The following is a 19,330-nucleotide window of genomic DNA, read 5'->3' on the forward strand; positions in this document are numbered from 1 at the left end:
AGAAGGGAAGACTATGGAAATTGCCACAGAAGGAAAACCAAGTTCTGGGAAAGGGACTGGTTTTCTTTCTTGTTTGGAAAAAAAAAAAAAAAAAAGAGAAATACCAGGGAACACTTCCAATTAAAATACAAAGTATTTCTGCCTCAGGGAACAATTATTGTAGTTAAATGTCAGAGAGTGGAAACCTTCTTTATTTCTTTCTGTTCTCAGAGCTTTCCTGGGCTTCATATGCGGTAGCATTACCCTGTATTTTTGGGATTCATAAGAAAATATACTGCTAACCTTAACAGCACCTTTGTAAATGAAGGTCATATGCTCACTTAGGACTATCAAACTCAAATGTTTTTGATTTAAACCATATGTCTTATGATGTAAGGGCTAGTGTGTGTGACCCTTGACCTAGTTAACACAAATTACAAACATTTTGCTGTGTTTCTGTAGTCTTAAATTTTTGGCTTCTCTTAAGGTTGACTTTAATCTGTTTCAATACCTAGTTTTCCAGAAGATCTTTTTCATTTTAGAAAGGTGGGCTTTTCAGTTATGTTATTATTGAATGTAATAGTTCAGTTAGTTTTAGAGAAAAGATAATGCTGGCAGCTGTACTACTACTGCTGTAGGGAAAAATACAAAAATACTTGTTTGGGTTTTTTTCTGTGGAAGGTAAATTTCCAGCAATGTCAGGTATAGAAAACAAGAGTAAATTAGAGTGCCTGATGCCAGTTGACTGATGGAGTAGCTTTTGCTTTTGAGTGTGTGGTTTTTTTTGTAATGTCTGCTTTTGTTAGGTTTTCCTTGTGTAGCTGCAAAAATTTTAGAGTAATTTTTGTTTCCCTTGCCTGCCCCCCCCCCCTTTTTTTCTTTGCTTAAATGATGGCTAAGTCAGTATGTGTGAGACTTTGGAAAACCTCTGCTTGAAACAAAAAAAATCTTATTTTTCCCTTTATATGATATAGAAATTCAGCTCTTGTTCTAGGCACCTATTTCATTTTAAGAGATGGGGATGTTCTATGGTAAGCTTGTTCTTGAAAAATACGTAGACAGTGATAGTTTCAGTGTTTTTATCTACTTCCAACTGATTTCTACTTCCAACTACTTCCAACTGTATTACCACAGCTTGCTTCTGTCCTTTTGCAGAAGTAAAGTTACAACAGTTAGTGATATGAATGGATTGAAATCTCTTTCTGGCAACAAGGTATTTATACGTTAAGATTTATTTTCTTCCTCATAACTTGTACTCTGCTATATTTCTTCAGTGTTTAATGTTCATGAGAGAATGAGTTTCTAGTTTTCCTAATGTGTGATATCTGAAACTGCTTATTTCTTTGTAAAGTAATGTTTGCTTTTGGTGCGCCAAAAGGTGTGTATAGTGACCTTCTCAATGCTGCTTAGTTCTTAATTTTGCTCTGGTATGGTTAAAAGAACAGTATTGAACTAATTTTTCAAAGCTCTTTATGCTTTATGTATTTTCAGCTTCTTTATATTTCGTTTTAAAGCTTGAGCACTGTGGCTGAAAAATGGATAACTGTACATCTTTAGGTAGTTGACCATTTAGCACTTTGTTTTGTTTCATACAGCACCTTAAGAGCAATGGGAGTCCTACCTTGTTGGTCTTGCCTAAAAAAGTTCTTAAATCACTCAATCCATCAGTTTACAGAAATGTTGAATATGATGTTTGGCTCCAGTCCAAATGGGGTAAGTAACTGAATACTTAAAAGTTGCAGTTTTTGCAAGCTGATGTATAAAGTGAATCCCTCTTGCAGAACAGTGGTGCAAATGGCAGTTTGGGTTTAGGCAGAAGTCTTCCTCACATGGGTCGATGCGCAGATTTAAGGCCTGAACTTGTGGTTTGCATTTTCACTGCATCAAGAAAGTATCTCTGTTGGTGTATTTAAACTAACAGTATATTACTGCTAATGTGTTTACAGATCAGCAAAAACAAGATTTCTCTATTGCTGCTGGCATGCAGTACTCAGTTGGAGATAAATGTAAAGTAAGTAACATTGAATTACAGTTTATAGAGACATTAACGTTTTGCTCAAGATGCTGATTTCCTCTCCTTGTTAACTATATTGATATATAGTTGCTACTTTCTAAATATTACTTGCTTATGTCTTCAACTGAGCATATGCTTATTATATAATTGATGGTGGTGTTCGTGACTTCCCAGCACACATGTAGAAAAGGTGTGTAATAGAACGTCTGATTAGTGCAATATTACCGCATTAAAAAGCATGGTGATTCTTCCTCTTGAACTATTCAAAGTGTTAGACAATTGCTCTTTAAATTCTATTAAAACTTGCAGTAAGTATCAGTGCTTAAGAAGAAATAAGATTTTTCCATTTAGCATTCGGATTTTAGATTAAACTCCTTACATGTGTTAACTGAACTGGTGATACTTGGCTAAATATAGTTCTTTCTAGGACATTTGACCATCTATTAAAATTACTAATGTTGAAGTGAAAATACTCAGGTTTATCGTGCAGCATGGGGGCTCTTTGAGTTTGTACTTCTAATTCCATTACGCTAGTGAAAGCATAGTAAATAAATTGCAGGAAAAACACATTCCTAAACTTCAGGGAAAAAAACCCCAACACAAACAAACGAAAAAAGGGCAACCCTCTCTGCCCCCAAATGACAAACCTCCAAAAGCCCACAGAAAACAAACAGAAAAGCCTAATGTAGAGTTTATTATTTATTGTGTAATAGTACTGGCTTAAAACTTGTATTTAAGGCCCTAAGGCTGTCTCGTGTAGTATTTACTACAGGGTACAGATACTATTAGTAGAAAAAACTCTAGTAGTTAACATACTCTTGCTGTCAAATTTTATATGTATGCGGCAAGGCAGTAAATACATGGCATAAAAAGACTGGAAGGGAAGATGAAGTAAATAGTGAAAAGTGGAGTTGACCAAATTAATACAACTGGAAAGCCAAATGTTGTAGCTGAATGTTATGAAAATTATATTTAATGGAAGAATTTTAAGGACGCAATGTCAGTCAGACAAGTAACACTGATGATCGTGTCTGAACAACTGTTTTTGGTTGTTTTAAACATTCTGAATAGTAACTTCAGAAGTAATTGGTGCTCCTTATGTGCTTAACTAAACTGGATTTCACTGAGTTCTTTTAATGAATTTTTAACAAGGGCAAGTTTTGGGTTTTATTCTGAGAGAAAGATGTTTTCAGTAAATCTGAAATCCCTTGATACCCTGATTACTTCAACTTTCTCATATAGTTTTGAAAGCGGAATTTCATAAACTGGTATTACCCAGCAAGCTTTCTGGATTTTTCTGTTGTTTTTTGACAGTATTTGTATTTCTTTTTGAAGAAGCAATATGGATTGAAGATATGGTTTTGGCACATTTACTGAATTAAGTGGTGTTTATTTCTCTGTTCTTCTGTTGCCCAAAGTAAAAGTTCTCGTTACTGGTATTCTAGTTATGTCCTCTGATTGTATTATTTGACGCTTATGTGCGGTTTTTTCTTTTTCTTTGTAGGTGCGCTTAGACCATAACGGGAAATTTTATAATGCTCATATTCAAGAAGTTTGTTCAGAGAATGGGCCAGTTGTTGTATTTGTAGAAGAGCTTGGAGCAAAGTAAGGGCTTAATCTCTTTCAGAGAAAAGATTGCCAAACTGAACACTGGGCATGGCAGCATTACTTTACTTCAGAGTTAATTTCAGCCCCTGAAGTATATCTACTGAACTTGAAGCAGTACTATGACAAAATTGTTAAGAAAATGACACGCTAAATGAAAAAAAGGGGGTGGGTGGTTGTTTCTGCATTGATTGTCGATTCAGACTTTTTTTTCTTTAGTGCTAAGTAGCCTGGATATTACTTGCAGAGGACACTAGTAAGTACATTATTGTTAGAATTTTTTTGTGCAAGATTCAATTCTAAACAGATTGACACCATCCTAATTACAAAGCACAACAAGCAACACTTTAATTAGATGTTAGATTTGTGACAAGCTTTTCATATTGAAAGGTCCATCACAGCACCTAGTTTCTCTGTTGGTTGAGTAGCTCTGCCTGTTTTCACACGGAGTGCCAATTTTCTGTTTAGGTCAGAGTCACGTTTGCCCTATGCTGGGACTGTTAAAAGCTGTTGTTGGGGATTGCGGTGTGGTTTTTTGTGTGCTGTTGGTTGGCTGGGTGTTTTTGTTGTTTTCAGAGGCGGCAGTGGTGGCGGTTTTCATTGTGGGGGGTGGTGTGTTTTGTTTTTTGGTTTGTTTTTTTTTTCGGGAGGTGGGCATGGGTGCAGTTTAAGACCTGTTTTTGAGCTCTGCTGTAAGTTCTGTAACTCTTCTGGAGCAAAAAAACCCCAAAGTTGTGTAGTTTGGGAAGAGGAAACACTTTCAGTCAGAGTGAATGAGGGAACGAGAAAGGTGCCCATTAATCTCATCAGACCTCATTTTGTTAAAATAAATAAAAAATAAATTGTCTTGCACTTTGTTCCTTTTTTAAATTGAGATTTAATCTGATTGGAACTGTGTATTATAGATTTGAATGTCTTCCTTTCAAATAACGTAAAGTTGTTTGGACATCCTACAGCATCCTCAATTAAAACAGCAGTAATTGCTCTGGGATATAAACCACCAATATAATGTTTTTCAATCTTGACATCTATTGCAGTGTTTGTGGTAATTTTGCCTGAGTCTGTTGGTTTTCTGTCTGCCCTGAATACGTTGTAATACTCACTTCACAAATGATTGATCATTCTTTACCAGATAGGCTTGTATCAACTTGTCAGAGAGTTTTATTTATAAAAAGGGGAAAAAAAAGAAAAGGTTTGTTTTTCTGCATGTTGCTTGAGTGTAATCATAAAGAGCAAAGGACTTTGCAATGCTCTCAAAAACTGAAAGATCCACCAGTCTTAGTAAACATGTAGTATTAATTTATGTAAGCCCCGGTCTGGTCTTTAATATAATTTTTTTCTCCATAATTCCTTGTTTTGTAGGCATGCTGTCTCACTGAAGAGCCTTAAACCTCTTCCACAGGCCTCTCCTATGGAGGGCTGGAACACTGTGCCAGGGAAGAAGATGAAAAAGTTTTTCCCAACATGGGGTCAGAATGCTCAGCCCGGTAGGATTGTACCTGTCTTTGGGACAAAATGTCTGACAATAAGGATTCTGCCACACAAAGAGCTTAAAAAATTATTTAAAAAAATGTATCTGTTTTCACTTCTTTATTACAGATGCAGATGGCAGAGGGCCAAAGAATCAGAGCAAGTCAATAAAGCCCCAGTCAGCACTACCTCCTCGACTTCAGCATACTGTGGGAACCAGGCAGCATCAGTTCTTAGGTTCTGGACCCCAACCTTATCAGACCTCAACTGAGCAAAAAGCTCCATGCAGGAATCCTTCCCAAACTGTAAGGTAAAACTGCAAATAACATCCTCCTTATCTTGAACTCTGGCTGAGCTTCTTGAAGCCCAAGTGTCTGCTTCAGATGCTTCCAACATGCTCTTTTGAAATATGTTGCCGTTAAATTCTTCAGCGGTGTTCCAGGTCCTTAAGAATACACACAAGCACAGGAAAAATAATTATTTTTTTTAATTTTATTTTTAAATTTTTTTCAAAATTGCTATCATCGTGAGCTCCACTTTTTTTTTTGCATGGCAGCATCTTCCCTGCAAGAAAACTACCAAACCTGCAGTTTCTCATTGGAAAGTGGTTGTGTTGGGGGTGTGTGTGTGGTTTTTTTGTTTTCTTTTTTTTTTCCTAGTTGGGGCTGAAGTAATGTTGCATGTAGTTCTTGGGCATGGCTAAGATCTTCCCTCAGCTTCTGCAAAACCTGTCATAGAGAGGACTCTTTCATGTTATTACTGATCGCTTGAAGGAGTATAAGAACGGCATTTTGCCTGCATTTGTCGGCAGTGATTTTTTTAATTGACTGGGCTGCTGCAGCAGAGTTTTTCATCATCGTTGCTACTGTTCTGTCCTATCTAAAAGACTATTCCGTACTTGGTTACAAACCCAAACTCTTCATGGTCTGTTCTGTCACTCTTCTGTATCGTAACTCCTCATGGAATAAATGGGGCTGGGGTGTCTTTGGAGTCTGCCACATACAATATCCTAAGGGCGTTTTTCTTCCACCTTTAACCTAAATAGATAAGTATCCCAAGATGTTTAGCTAAGTAATTCAGAAAGCCAAAACAGTGATGTTGTTTTTGTGTGGCAATACTTCAGACATGGAAAACTAATGCATTTTCCCTTTTGTTGTTGTATTTACAGAAATCTTCCTCAACTGTCTCTTACATGTTTATATGTAGCATGTGGGGGCGTGGTCAGTTCTCAATTGGCACAGAAATGTATTAGATCACTTGATGTAGGAATTGGTTTTTTAAACTGTGATCTAATAATTACCGTTTGTTAGAAAGTCTTTCAAAATTGTATCGAACTGAATAAATAATGGACAAAATCTTTTCTTTCTCTTCCTTAAACTTTATGTGTGTGGGTAACTTGCAGTAGGCAGAAAGGGATCTGGTATATGTGGAATCACATAAGCAGTGCTGTATAATTATCTTCTTTCTTCCATCTAAACAATGGCTTTCTGTTGTGTTTGATACCGGTGAATTTCTTAGTCAAAGTGATCCCATTTCATTTTTCCCTTTATAGAAAACCAGACCGGGAGAGAACTGAGGATCTGAACCATGGCAGCAGAGATTGTAACTACTTTGGCTTATCTCCAGAGGAACGCAGGGAGAGACAGGCTATAGAAGAGTCTCGTTCGCTTTATGAGATCCAGCAGAGGGATGAGCAAGCTTTTCCTGCTCTTTCCAGTGTATGCTTTTTTCATTGTGATTAATAGTGCATTTTTCATACTTGCCCATGAACCTTTAATTAGCAATCGTTATTTTGCTGTCCATGCATTACAGTACAATTTGGAAGTTAAGGATGTTTTCTTTACTCTCACTTTCTACATAGAAGTACGCAAATCTACAACACTTTGTGTAGTCAAGATAAGACACATACGTACTAATTTCCCTGGGAATAGTTGGTGTGCGCCATACATGGTTCTTTAGGCATGTAAATACAGTAGACACATGAGCTTCTGAAAGCTGTGGGTATTTTCCTTCATGTTCCTTCTGGTTTTGGACAGCTCTGTGCTCCCTTACAGTTACTCAGATGTTGTCTTTTTTTTGTATGGTGGGATCAGGCTTCAAGGTGAAGAACTTGCTCTGAAGTACAGTTTAATTTAGCTGAGAAATAGCTCAGTAAAATGGCATTGCGGCGCTTGAATTAGTAGCGGAGGTGACTAGGTGATTGTTTCTGATTTGGTTTGCATAAAGCCTGTTGTATTTGTCAGTGACTCTTCTTTTTAGCCTGAGAACTTACTGGTGTGACAACTTGCCTGGTGTCATAAGTAATACAAATTCTTTGTCAGCCTTTCCCTTTTTCTGTCGTGGAGCTGAGCTGGCTTCAGTGGACTTCTCTATGTCTGAGGGAAGAAGGTGGCCTTTAGATTTTGAGAGTTTATTTTATTGATGCAGTTTTTGAAGAAAGTGGGTTGGAGTCTCAGTACACGCAGGGAGTGAGCAGGTCTTAGGGGTAAAAAGGGCTGCTGTTTACCAAGGTTTATTCTAGAGATATGGAGGGCTTTTTGGATTTAAATCTGAGGGCAAACAGAAACAAAAACCAGGCTGAGAGGAATGCGTAGGTGAAAGATGGGCCTTAAATATCTCTTGCTTTGTGGAAGTGACATTCTGTGCTATATCTTTCAGTTCTTGAGCAGTAGTAACTTGGTGTAACTGAGAAGAAATGAACAGCTCTTTTGCACTGCCAAGAGCAGACTAAGTCTGAAGCCTAACGGGCGGTGGTTGCTCTCTTTCTGTGAGCTGTGGTTAACAGAACAGTATGCTGTATTTGCTCACCTGAAGGAGGAGGATGTGGTTTTAAAGCTATACTATCTTGAGTGAAGTGTTTTTTGTTTGTCATGTAAACTAATGACATGAATGCTTTTAAAGGACACTGCAAAATTTAGCAATGAATGAAAGAGTGGATGAATCTGATACTTACCATGACTGCTCCCCCCCTCCCTTTCTGCCTATCATGGGTATTATGTGTCATGAAGGCATAATAGTGTCATATCAGATGATGGCAAAGTGTTATCTCACTTATATAAAGTCATATTTCTGCTTTTCTAAACTTTTTTAGAATCAGTCGGTCTGTCAGGCTGCAACACAGACTGTGGATAATTTAAACCAGAAAAAGTTCTCAAATAATGAGAGAAGAAACAGCAAGTGGGCAGCAGAGGTGGAAGAGCAAAAGGATAAAGGTAAAAATAAATGTTTTTAGATAAAGGCTTTTTTGTTTGCTTATTTTTATTACCAGCCTCAGAATTTGTTCAAGACAGGGCATTTGTTCAGGCAACGACGGGGAAATTATCGTTAAGTAATAGTGCCAGACTAAGCTAGGCTGAAGGTAGCAAAGGTGTGGTTTGGGAAGAAAGTACATGTTTTCCTGCTTTGAGTGTGGCTGAGAGCAGATTCCTTGCTGGGATTTTTTTAGTACGTGGGAAGAGGTATGAGAGAAATGAAAAGACTATCAGAGCTACCCTAAACTCGATCCTGTAGAAATTCCAATGAGTGTGGCAGAAGGTGCCAGTGGGAGGATTATTAAGAGTGCCTACTGTAGTCGGTTAAGAGGAAACCAGGTAAAAGTATTCAATGTGGTATGGTTAAGAATTAGCGTACAGAAGGAGGGGAGAAGATGGTGTACAGAAGAGTGGAAAACCTCCCCACTTACAGCAGAAAGAGCTGTCACAGGGTCAAAACTTGTCTGGGTTTTTTCCTCCCAACCCCAGTCTGTTGAAAGCTCTTTAAGCTTTTCTTCATTCTTCTTTTCCTCTTCTGTGAGTAATAGATGAAAGTTGAAGCTGGCTGTCAGGATCTAGTTAGTATATCTCTGCTAAATGCAACCGATACTTTTTGTTTGTTTGTTTTTTGTCCTGTCAGCTTTGCCGTAACTAAACATTGACTTTGACCATAGCTTCTTCCACTACTTTTTTTTTTTTCCTTCCTGATTAAATAAAATTCAGACTCTCTAGCCTCCTCTTAGAAGCTGTTCTTTCCCTCCCTTTTCTTGAAGTTTTTGTTTTCTCATCTCTAACAGCAGAGGCATTGCTGTTGTGTATTCATGGTACTTGTGCTCCTTAGTTCCTTTTACAACATGTGAGACTGTTCAAGAAGGCCTTACAAGGACTGATGCTACCTATTTTTCATTCTCCGAGCATCTGAAAACTTGTTTCACTTGAAAACTTCCATCAGCAATGCTAAAAAGAATGTTCATGTAGAGAAAGCTCTTAACTACAGTGTCATGATAGGTTTTGCTGAAGTGCATGGCATGTACAGGTTTCCCTGTTTTTTGTGACACTCTGGATTGCGTTGCCTCTTCTGAAACTAGGTTAAAAATCGTATAGGAATAAACTACTTCCTTATGAGTATTTAGAGATTCCTGTTGATGCTTGGGGAATTGGCAGTAATTCTTATAATTAATATTGTTACAATTTACTTTGTTGTCTAGTTGTGATGGTGCATATACTAGGCTTTTAAAAAGTACCTATCTATTTAGTGGCTACTATTAAACTTATGTGCATTAATTTGATTAACAAGCACTGGTAACCAGCTTTGAACATAAGCTAGAATGTGAAGAACTTGTACAGCTCTTACTATATGAAGATTATGCCATGACTGTTTTCCAGCACCATCTCCCCGCAACAAGTGTTTTGCTGGTGCTTGAGAAATTAAACTCTTTCTGCATCAGTCTGAAAACTTTGTAGATCTTTTGAACCATTAAAAACCTCCTAAGCTTATCAATCTTTTACTCGGTCTAAAGTAGACAAGACTTTTAAGCTTCTGGTATCTTAACGCCTGAATATGGAAATGCTGATCAAAACATTTTCACTTTAAGCAAAGTACAAACTTTCTTTTTCACTAGGAGGGACTTAGGATGAATGATATGTGTTTAAAGAGACAGCTATGTTTCTTTCCTGCTTCCCTCAAGCATCAGTGAAATGGTTAACAAGCATCAGTAAAGAACTCCTGTGGAGCTTTGAAAACTGGGTTTGAAGTAGTAGCTCTGTTACTGCCCTAACAACTGTTTGTTTTAGGATGCTTTGATCTTTGATAAAAATTTAAGTTTTCTGAAGTAATATGTGCTGAGGTAGGTTTTGTTTTGAAGATTTAACTTTAGAAAGACAAACTTTTAAGTGGCTTAAGTTGTGATAGCCATAAATGGTGTAATGGTTCATTTACTAGGTTATGTCTTGGTGTTACAGAGTCAAATTCCAGGCAGATCCACTTAAGTCAGAAGCTTGAGCCAAATTCATCTGAGGTAATCTTAAAGAAAAGACCAAATTTTTTCTTAATGTTATTGCTTCTCTGATACATGATTAGCAGAGCAATAGCTGCCTTTAGAGCTGTGATTGCTGCTGCTGCTTTACAGCTTTTAGTGAAATACTTCTAAGGTTGGAGGCTTGTATTGCTGTCAGCTTTCCTCAGCCCCTGTAATCCATACTTATAGTCTTTCTCTGCAACCTGAGTTCTCAAATCCGGGCTATCGAGAGCACTTGTGAATCTGGATTTGTAACTGCTTAGTACAGTCCATATGTTCAGTATAATGGGACCAGAGAAGATTTGATGTTTACTAATAGCTGCTGTGCTAACAGACCATGGTCTCTGAAGTTCAGTGGAGATTTGTGGCCTCTTGTTGGCTTTTAACCTTTGCTGTCCTTTCAATGAGCAGAATGTTACGCTAGTTATAATAGTGATTGGGTGCTTAGCCCACTTTGTATGTAGTGTGGTTTAATATCTTTGAATGCCTCTTTGAAAAGTAAATCTTATTGTTAGACTAGCTGTGTCTGTTTCTAACTTTGCTTTAGAAGAATAGTCAAGATGAGAGTTTTCCAAAAGCTTCAGCTCCTTTGGAACAAGTGAAAACAGATTCTCCGATTCTTGCTGAGCAAGTAAGAAATGTTTGTTTGATTTCAAAGTTTTCCAGTCAGGAGACTTCAGACAAAGGGGAGCTTCATCACAGCCACGTATGTATTATAATACTGGCTTTTAATTACATAGTCATTTCTATGGTGATAATGCTGAAATTTTGTATTTACATCTAGGAATCTATTATGTCTAACATAAAGAATTTAAAAGAACAACGCTTCCTAGAAAAGTAAAAGTATATCCTTCCTCTTCTGAGAGGGGCTACTTCATATCTTTCTGCTAAGACAGCTGTGATTTTAACTTCTTTACCTTTTGCCTTTTCAGGTTTCTCCAAGGTTATTGGTAATCATTTGTGAGGGTGGCTTTTCTTTTGGATGGGAGAAATTAAATGTAATGCTTGTGGAGGTGGTTATAACACTTCTGGCTGTCATGGTACAGGCATGTTCTGGGTAGAGCTCGGTGCAGAGTTCTTCACAGTGATGTGTAACGTACCTCGGACATCTCTTACGTATGCAGCCTGATACGTTAGTAGCTGATAGTTTGCTGTGGTGTTGGTCAATAGTCTGGGTAATACCGAGTCATCGAGCCTTTGTTGGTGGAAGTCAGACACATGAAGGGTCACCAGCAATGGTGATTTAGAATAACTTTGTGTTATCTCTTTGTTTTTATAGAACCTGACAGACTGCTTACCAAGCCTAACTCCAACACCCTCACCAGTCTTTTCTGAGATGCATTTACCTCCAGCAGTGCCTTCAGTACCAGCCATTGTGCCAGCTTGGCCAAGTGAGCCAACAGCCTATGGACCAGCAGGTTTGAAGAAATATTAACATAAATGAGAAACCACTAGCCCTGAAAAATACTTTAACTGTCTTGCTAAATTGAAGGTACTTCCAGGAGCCGCGGTTTCCTGCAACTTTGCATTCCACAGGCAGTCATTTATAGGAATATAGTTTCTCACTGCTGAAAGCTAGTGAGAGTTGTAGGAGTTCTGGTATATCTTTGATTGGCCCATATGTGTAGTTTGCTTTACTCCCTACCTGAAGTTGGAAGAGGGATGCGTACTCGATTCTCTTGTTTTCCTCCTGAGTGGGATAGCGTTGAGTTTTGAGGGGGCTTACTCAGAGGATCTGCTTGAAGTGTAGCACACTGTCAGCACATAGAAGCTTGATTATGTGTTTGTGCTCTGTGTACCATGTAATATTAAAGCCCCTTGATTTACTAAGGACGGTCTGGTATGTCTGGAACTAATGAGATCCATTTGGACCTGAGCTGCAAAGCCAGTATAATGTTTTTTCTGCGCTACACGTATCTTCTGGTACGTGGAATTTTTTTTGATTCAATATTGCTCACTGGATCAGGTGCTGCATTTCTTGTCCCGCTGTTGGGTTTCTGTACAAGAACTAGCTTTCAAATCTGCTTACTATGTTCAGATGATACAGTAATAATCCTCTCATAGTTGACCGCACCTGTGGCAGAAGATGCGTAGCCCATGTAATGGAAGCTCAGATGGAGGGTTGACTGTAAATGCCTGGTTGGAATGAGAACTGCAGAGATTTACACATAACTTACCAGTTCCCCCCTTTTTTTTTCCCCTTCCTATTTCCTTCTGGTATTAATAATTCTAAAAATAAATATGGGAATGCTTTATCATTTCAGGAAAGCTTAACTGTTTTACTCTTTCTGAAAATTATTCTCTGCATTTAGCCATGTCTTTTTTTTTTGTTTGTAACTTCCCGACTCAAGGATATTCTATATCTTCCTGAATACTGGTGGTTGGTTTCTTCTCCCTTCTGTCTTTTGAAACTTGCTTTCCTGCTGTCACTTTCTTTTGTGATAGTACATAGTTGATGTGTTTCTTTCCCATAGGTATTCCAGCCCAAATACCTGCTTCTTCATTGATGCCAGCCCCAGCAACGGGACCTGACTCTATTGTATCACAGGCTCAGGTAACATCTGCTCCAGTTGCTGGAGTTCCTGTGTCGCTGCAAGCAGTTAACCAGCCTTTAATGCCTTTGCCTCAGACTCTGAATCCTTATCAGGATCCACTATACCCTGGATTCCCTTTTACTGAAAAGGGAGAAAGAGCCGTTGCACCCTCTTACTCCCTGTGCAATACTGGGGAAGACTTACCTAAAGGTGAGAAACTAGAAGCGGGGTCGGGTTTTATACCATTTTTCCTAATAGGTTTTCTTCTCTTTAAATGTAGATTAGGACAGCTTCATTGATCCTGTTGTTAGTCTATGTCAGAAGAACTAATCGTTGTCATTCCATGATGTAAGGTGTGGAAGGGATTATTGAATAGAGTTTTAACTTTTTAGTTTGCATTGCTAACATTGCGATTATTTTGCGTGGTTACATCTGGAAATTGGATATGATCATTTTGTGGTTCTTAGCTTGACCCACCGTAACTTCAGGTTTTGTGAATGTAAAGGATTTTTTTTCTCTGGGGAACTGCTTTCTTTTTACAGTAACAGGTTTTCTGTTGTAATCAAAACCTTGGAAGTTGTTGAGCATTTCCTCTCTGGTCTGGGATACAGGTTTTGGCATACTACAAATATGGAATATGCCCATAAAGAACATACCATGTCTGACTGTGCAGTGGTGTTTTACTGAACCGTTTCTTTACAAACGAGAAGTTCAGTTCCACAAACTGTTAAAACTGAAATGTAAACTGTGGTTGTGCTCTAGATACCTTAACTGTGGCAAGCACCCACCACCTCCAGTCAATCAGACATGCAAGCAGCAGCTTAATACCAGTGTTCCTCTACTGAAATGGAACTTTCTGCAGAGACTAGTTTTTGGATCAGATGAAGTGTAATATTTTAGGTCTTCATAGATCTTTTTCTGTTGTTTTTTTTTTTTTTTCCCCCAGATAAGAATATTCTTAGATTTTTCTTCAATCTCGGTGTGAAGGTAACTCTTCAAACTTATTTATGTTTTTGTGTGTGTGGTACCATAAAATTTGGTTGTGTTTGGTAGCACTTAGAGTGCAGGCGTTTGATTGCTGGAGCTGTGCGCTTCACTTTCAAATTTGAAATACTTTCTTCTTTTGTCTTCTGTTAACCGGGTTCCCAGCAGTGGTCCACACTGCAGTTCAAGTTCACAGGAATAAAATTTATCTCAACAGTGACAGTGAGAACTATTGGCTTACAGCTGTGGCTATACAGTCAACAGATTGTGCTTTACAAATGCACAGGTAAGCCATTGTGAGTTTGAAGATGTATTTGTTCAGAAGCAGGGTATAATAAAAAGACCCTCAGACTTTGACCATGTCCATGTACAGGCAAAGCCATTGCAGTACAAATATCTAGTATGTCTTTCCCTGTGGATGCTCCCTTAAGTAACCTGCATGTTTCTCCTTTCTGCTGAGGTTAAGGACAACAGTATTTTACTTTTAGCCTTCCAAATAATTATAATAATAGTCCATGTGTTTATGTGGTGCAAATCTGTGTGGTTAGGGAAGAGGCTTATCCAAAATAGCAACGTTTCCTATTTCTCGGTAAGGACTAGGGGGTTTTTTGCTTAGTTTCTCCCTTCTGCACATAAAAAAGAAACATTTTTATCTTCTCTTACTCCTGTCAGGCAAGCTACTTTGGAAGAGGTGCTGAATGCTCTGAGGCTTATTCCACATGACTTTGAACCCAGAAGTAATGATTTTCTTTGGTGTCTGTGCATGGGAAGAGGGAATGTTCAGCACAACTTACAAAGTAAACTTGGATTAATAACTGTGTGCCTAATACAAGTCTCTTTGCTTAATAGAAATTCCATAAGCCAGAAATAAGTATCACTGAAATATATTTAAACAGCAGTTATTTCATCAGCCTACATACGTTTGGGACTCTCCTTACGGAGATGGTACCAAAAATGGTACTTTGCATTTTTTGGGATGTAGTCTGTCACTTTGGTGCTTCAGCACCATCTACTGGTCAAAGTACCGTGTTGGAGTAGTTGTGCTCCTCACTGGTGACCAAGCAGCGTGGTAGACCTGGGAACTACGTTTTGCATTACCCTGTCCGCTGCCTTGGTCCCGGGTCCTGCCGTGCTGTTACTCACACCCTTCCAGCTGCTCGTGCAGGGTGAACCAACTAGTTCCTGGTGAGAGGCAGACGGGGTGGGCGTACCAGGGTGGGTTTGCTCCAGGAACCGTTTCTACAGATAGTACAGCTGTGCCAGCTGTTGGGCTCTGCACTCTACCTACATCAGTGTTTTCTTAAGACAACCTCGTGCCTCCCGCAGCCTTACGTGGTGTTCTGTATGGCCTGAAATAGGTATAATATTTGGCAATTTGTATTATGCAATCATGCTACAATGTTGCTCTTGGGCCAGTTGCTAGGTACCATAGTACAAACACAAAGACTGCCTTCATAAACTGAGCAGTGTGACTGTAGGCCATTGTGCACTAGTTAGCTAATGTGGAAGCAGAGGAAAGGTGTTGCGTTAAAGGGGAATGGAGGCAGGACTCCAGGATTGTGAACGTAGCTTGTGTTCATTAACAGCACAGAAAAGGTTGCTGCGGAAAATGCTGCGTGTCCATTGCGTGACTCTCACCAGTAGATGGAAGTGTGTTGTATTTTTTAAAGAAACCTATCCCCCTGCTTTATGAAAGGTCTTTTAAGAAAGCTGGTCTGCGGGTTGTGTGTGTACACATGGATTTTAGTCTTTACAGATTGTCCTTGGGGAAATAATCTTAACTCCAGGTCTCAGTGTAGTATTTTTTTTTTCTTTTCCCCCTTTTTTTTTTTTCTTCTTCTTCTGGTTTGGTGTGGGTTTTTTGAGGTGAAAATGTGTGCATGGTGTGACTTGTTTGGATTGTTGATCTATTAGAATTTTGAGAAGTGAGCTAGTAGAGTAAATTGCTGATGAATAGTTGTGATTCTGGAAAATGAATTTGAAATGTGTCTCTTCAAATGCGTAGCTAAAGCTTGACTTAATAACATGTGTTTATATAGAAATTGTTACTAAGGTAATTTAGTTTTCTTACTGGTCATAACTTGCCCATTTCGACTGCATTTGGAAGGAAAACAAAACGAGAGCATCATCCTGGGGCCTAGCTATTTAGAACTGAGGGCAGTCACTGTAAAAAAAAAAAAAAAAAAAAAAAAAAAAAAAAAATTAAAAAAAATTGACCTTTACTTTCTGTAACTGTTTCAAAATGGTAAATGACCTGTATGTCTGTCTGAACAGTCAAAAGACCAATCACTGTTGTGTGTGTGTGTTTTTTTTTTGTTTTTTGTTTTTTTTTCCCCTCCCCCCCCTCCCCTCATCTTGCAGGCATACAGTTGTCCCATGTGGGCACCGCATTCTTACTTGTACCCCCTGCACCAGGCCTACTTAGCTGCTTGCAGAATGTACCCAAACATGTCCCTTCCTGTGTATCCGCACAACGCCTGGTTCCAGGAGGCTCCGCCGACGCAGAATGAAAATGAAACTGCACGAACAAACAGGCACTTTCCTGTTCAGAGCGAGGCCAGATCCAGTGGTCAAATCCCCCAGGTTGATAGATCTCCATCACTGCCCTTGATTATACCGACAGCTCATGTGTCAGAAAGTCAAGGACAGGTCTGTGTAGAACCAGAGAATGCAGTGCAAGCGCTTCATGCAAACTATGAGGAGTCCCTGAGAGGGAAAAATATGTTCCCACAGCCACCCTTTGGACACAATCACTTTCTAGGAGCTGTTCCAATAGCATCTCCTTTCTTTCCTCACTTTTGGTATGGGTACCCAGTTCAGGGTTTCATTGAAAATTCAGTAGCAAGACCAAATGTTGTCATCTCACCTGAGGACAAAGAAGCAACAGCTAGCACCTCTGCAAGCATGTATGTGGCTAAAGAATGCAGCCCTCCTGTTCCTGTCGTAAACTCTGTGGAACAGCTTCAGAAGACTCACAGCAGCAGCAGCTCAAACACTGTACCATTCCCTGTGGCAGGTGGAAGCGGTGAATGCAGCGCCCCAAAAGAAACTTCGGCTAGGGCACCTCAGCTGGAGCAAACTTGTCCTTCGGCTTCTCCTGCTAAGCAAAAACCAGCTGGGCAGCAAAATCGTTCTCTGCAGATGCAGGGGACTGAGAGGCAGCAAACAGCAGCGCCCAATACTCCGCCGCTGTCGGCAGAACCATCAAAAAACGAACTAAAAAATAGCATTCCCGGTCGTAAGGAGAAGACTGACAAAGGTAGAGATTCCAAGGGTGCTGGCAATCTGCAGACAGAAAGCAGGGCACAGAGAGCGAGGGAAGAGAGCTCTGAAGATGAGAGTGAAGTTTCAGATATGCTGAGAAGCGGTAGATCCAAGCAGTTTTATAACCAGACTTATGGAGGCAGAAGGCCTAGACTTGAGTGGGGTTATTCCAGCAGGGGAGGATACCAGTTCCAAAGAACCGAGGAAGCCTGGAAAGGACCCCCCAGCAGAAGCAGAGATGATGGCTACCAGTATCAGCGAAACTTTAGAGGAAGGCCGTACAGGAATGACAGGAGAAGGGCAGCACTGGGAGATAATCAGAGAGGGCATCAAGCGTAGAATGAATGGATAATAGAAGACTTTAAAATACAAGAAGTAATTGGAAGTAGCAGTTTAAAAATCTTTGTTTTTAGTGAAGTTCAAGGATATGTTTTAACTTCTGGCGAGTAAAGACAAGGAGGATCTGAACTCCTAGCATATGTTTTTTGGGGGATTATTGTTTGGCTTAGTGTTTTTTCCTCAATGTCAAATTAGAAAAAAAAAATAGGTTTAGTGTTTGAAAATTATTTTTTTCCCCACAAAGGTTTGAGTTTGTGTTAGAGGATGGATATGTATGTTTACTAGAGTGAGAAATTATAGCATTTGACGTGATCTAGATTCTAAAATTGATAGTAACATTGCACCAAATATAACTGTATATTTTATCATACAATGCCTTAGTTCTGAACTGAGCTAAAGGAATTCTCAGCCTACTGCACTGTTGTCTTTGATATGCTTCCAACCCAAAGGCCTTTCATCTCAAAAAAAAAAAAAAAAAAAAATCAAACTTGAATGTTTCTCTTCAGTGTGTTACACGTACGGCAGCCAGCTAACCCTGTGTCTTAGGTATGTTGTATATAGTTCTTTTCATATTCATAGGGTATATTTTTGAATTTTAAAAAGCATTTATTTGTTGAAATCAAAATCAAAAGACAAGCAGTCAAGAATAGCTGTGTATAAATTGGTAAGAATGGCTGTTTCCACCAAGAATTCTTAATACTGGTGTGACTAGAATGGTGCCTATGCCAACTGAATTACAAAGACAATAAAAATGTAGATGCTATGCATTTCCAAAATAATTCTGCATCTGTTATAATAGCAGAAGTTTTTTTAATGCCACTTTAACACTAATGCACTGACAAATCCTAGATATTTTGTGAGGAGAGATGCATAAAGTACATGTTACGTGTTTTTAAGTTTGTATGATGGAGCTACTGTTCAGTATTCTTTTGTTGTTGCACTGTTGATGCAAAGTTTGTTTTGCATGTACAACTCCTTGCTGGAACTACTTTTAAAAGCAAGATGGAGAGTCTCGGTGTGCTCTGCTCTTCCCTACAATTCAGAAGAAAGTGGCTTCTGCCTTATATTTTTACACTGTGTCAGAGTTCTGATGCTGTTTCTTCTGACCCCGATAATGATCTCCGCGGTGTTCCTGTTGCCTTTGCAGTTTGGACGTTCAGCTGTCCAAACTCGGAGAGTGCAGTGTGCACAGTATTCACTCAGCTCTGTTGCTCTGTAAAATTAACTGTTGTGTATATTTTTATATCTCTGTATATACTAGTAGAGGTGATGGTACACTTTCTTTCATGTCTGAGATTGAGGAAACCTGAGTTATGTGATTTCTTTTCAGATGCATGCCATGTATAAAACCCTACTTAAAATAAATGTTTGTGTTTTCACTTTATTATATTTATGTATTTGAAATTGTTGCAGTGACATGAAATGCATGTTTGGTGTTGATAGAGCCATTTGTAGAGAGCAGCGGAACTATAAACTATAGATAGGCAAGATGCGAACTAAACAGGGATGTAAACTGGATTTCTACTTCATAGTCAGAATAGTGGTAGGGGCTGTACTGTGGGTGGCTTTTTTTAAAATCGAAATAGTTTTCAGTATTCAAGATTTTGAAAGAGGCAATCTTTAGTTCTCAACCTGAAAAACTAAGCAAGTAGAGAGGGATTTAATAGTCAATACCATTGCGGTCCTCTGTTTATGTCTGCTACTTATGAAGACTTTCAAGTGTCGTCTTGGCATCTTGGGAGGTTCTAAACCGTAACTCTAGCTCTAGCCCAAATCTGTCCAGCGGTCACCAAAATAATCATTTGGTACTAGAGCAGGCATTTAATCACGAGCTTTGTTGTGAGAACAAAGGCAGTACATGGTCTACAGAAA

The 19,330-nt window shown here is 38.9% G+C and overlaps 1 protein-coding gene across 6 annotated transcripts in view; it reads left to right on the forward strand.

Annotated features, from left to right (window-relative positions):
• OTUD4 (OTU deubiquitinase 4) overlaps positions 1-18,845 on the forward strand; it is a 34,610-nt gene extending 15,765 nt beyond the window's left edge. Inside the window, exons 9-23 of one of the 6 annotated variants that reach the window (XM_056362184.1) lie at positions 1,135-1,192; positions 1,575-1,692; positions 1,926-1,990; positions 3,498-3,598; positions 4,961-5,085; positions 5,198-5,378; positions 6,621-6,786; positions 8,160-8,280; positions 10,282-10,337; positions 10,885-11,043; positions 11,617-11,755; positions 12,812-12,891; positions 12,967-13,081; positions 13,818-13,858; positions 16,217-18,845. In XM_056362184.1, coding sequence (XP_056218159.1) covers positions 1,135-1,192; positions 1,575-1,692; positions 1,926-1,990; positions 3,498-3,598; positions 4,961-5,085; positions 5,198-5,378; positions 6,621-6,786; positions 8,160-8,280; positions 10,282-10,337; positions 10,885-11,043; positions 11,617-11,755; positions 12,812-12,891; positions 12,967-13,081; positions 13,818-13,858; positions 16,217-17,458 — 2,767 coding nt within the window. In that variant the 3' untranslated portion in view covers positions 17,459-18,845. Of the gene's footprint in view, positions 1-1,134; positions 1,193-1,574; positions 1,693-1,925; positions 1,991-3,497; positions 3,599-4,960; positions 5,086-5,197; positions 5,379-6,620; positions 6,787-8,159; positions 8,281-10,281; positions 10,338-10,884; positions 11,044-11,616; positions 11,756-12,811; positions 13,082-13,817; positions 13,859-16,216 lie in introns of all 6 variants that reach the window. The other 5 variants (XM_056362201.1, XM_056362159.1, XM_056362176.1 and 2 more) reach the window with 5 other exon arrangements.
• Positions 18,846-19,330: the final 485 nt, after the last annotated feature.

This window comes from Falco biarmicus, chromosome 1, assembly GCF_023638135.1.
Source record: "Falco biarmicus isolate bFalBia1 chromosome 1, bFalBia1.pri, whole genome shotgun sequence".
Taxonomy (NCBI): domain Eukaryota; kingdom Metazoa; phylum Chordata; class Aves; order Falconiformes; family Falconidae; genus Falco; species Falco biarmicus.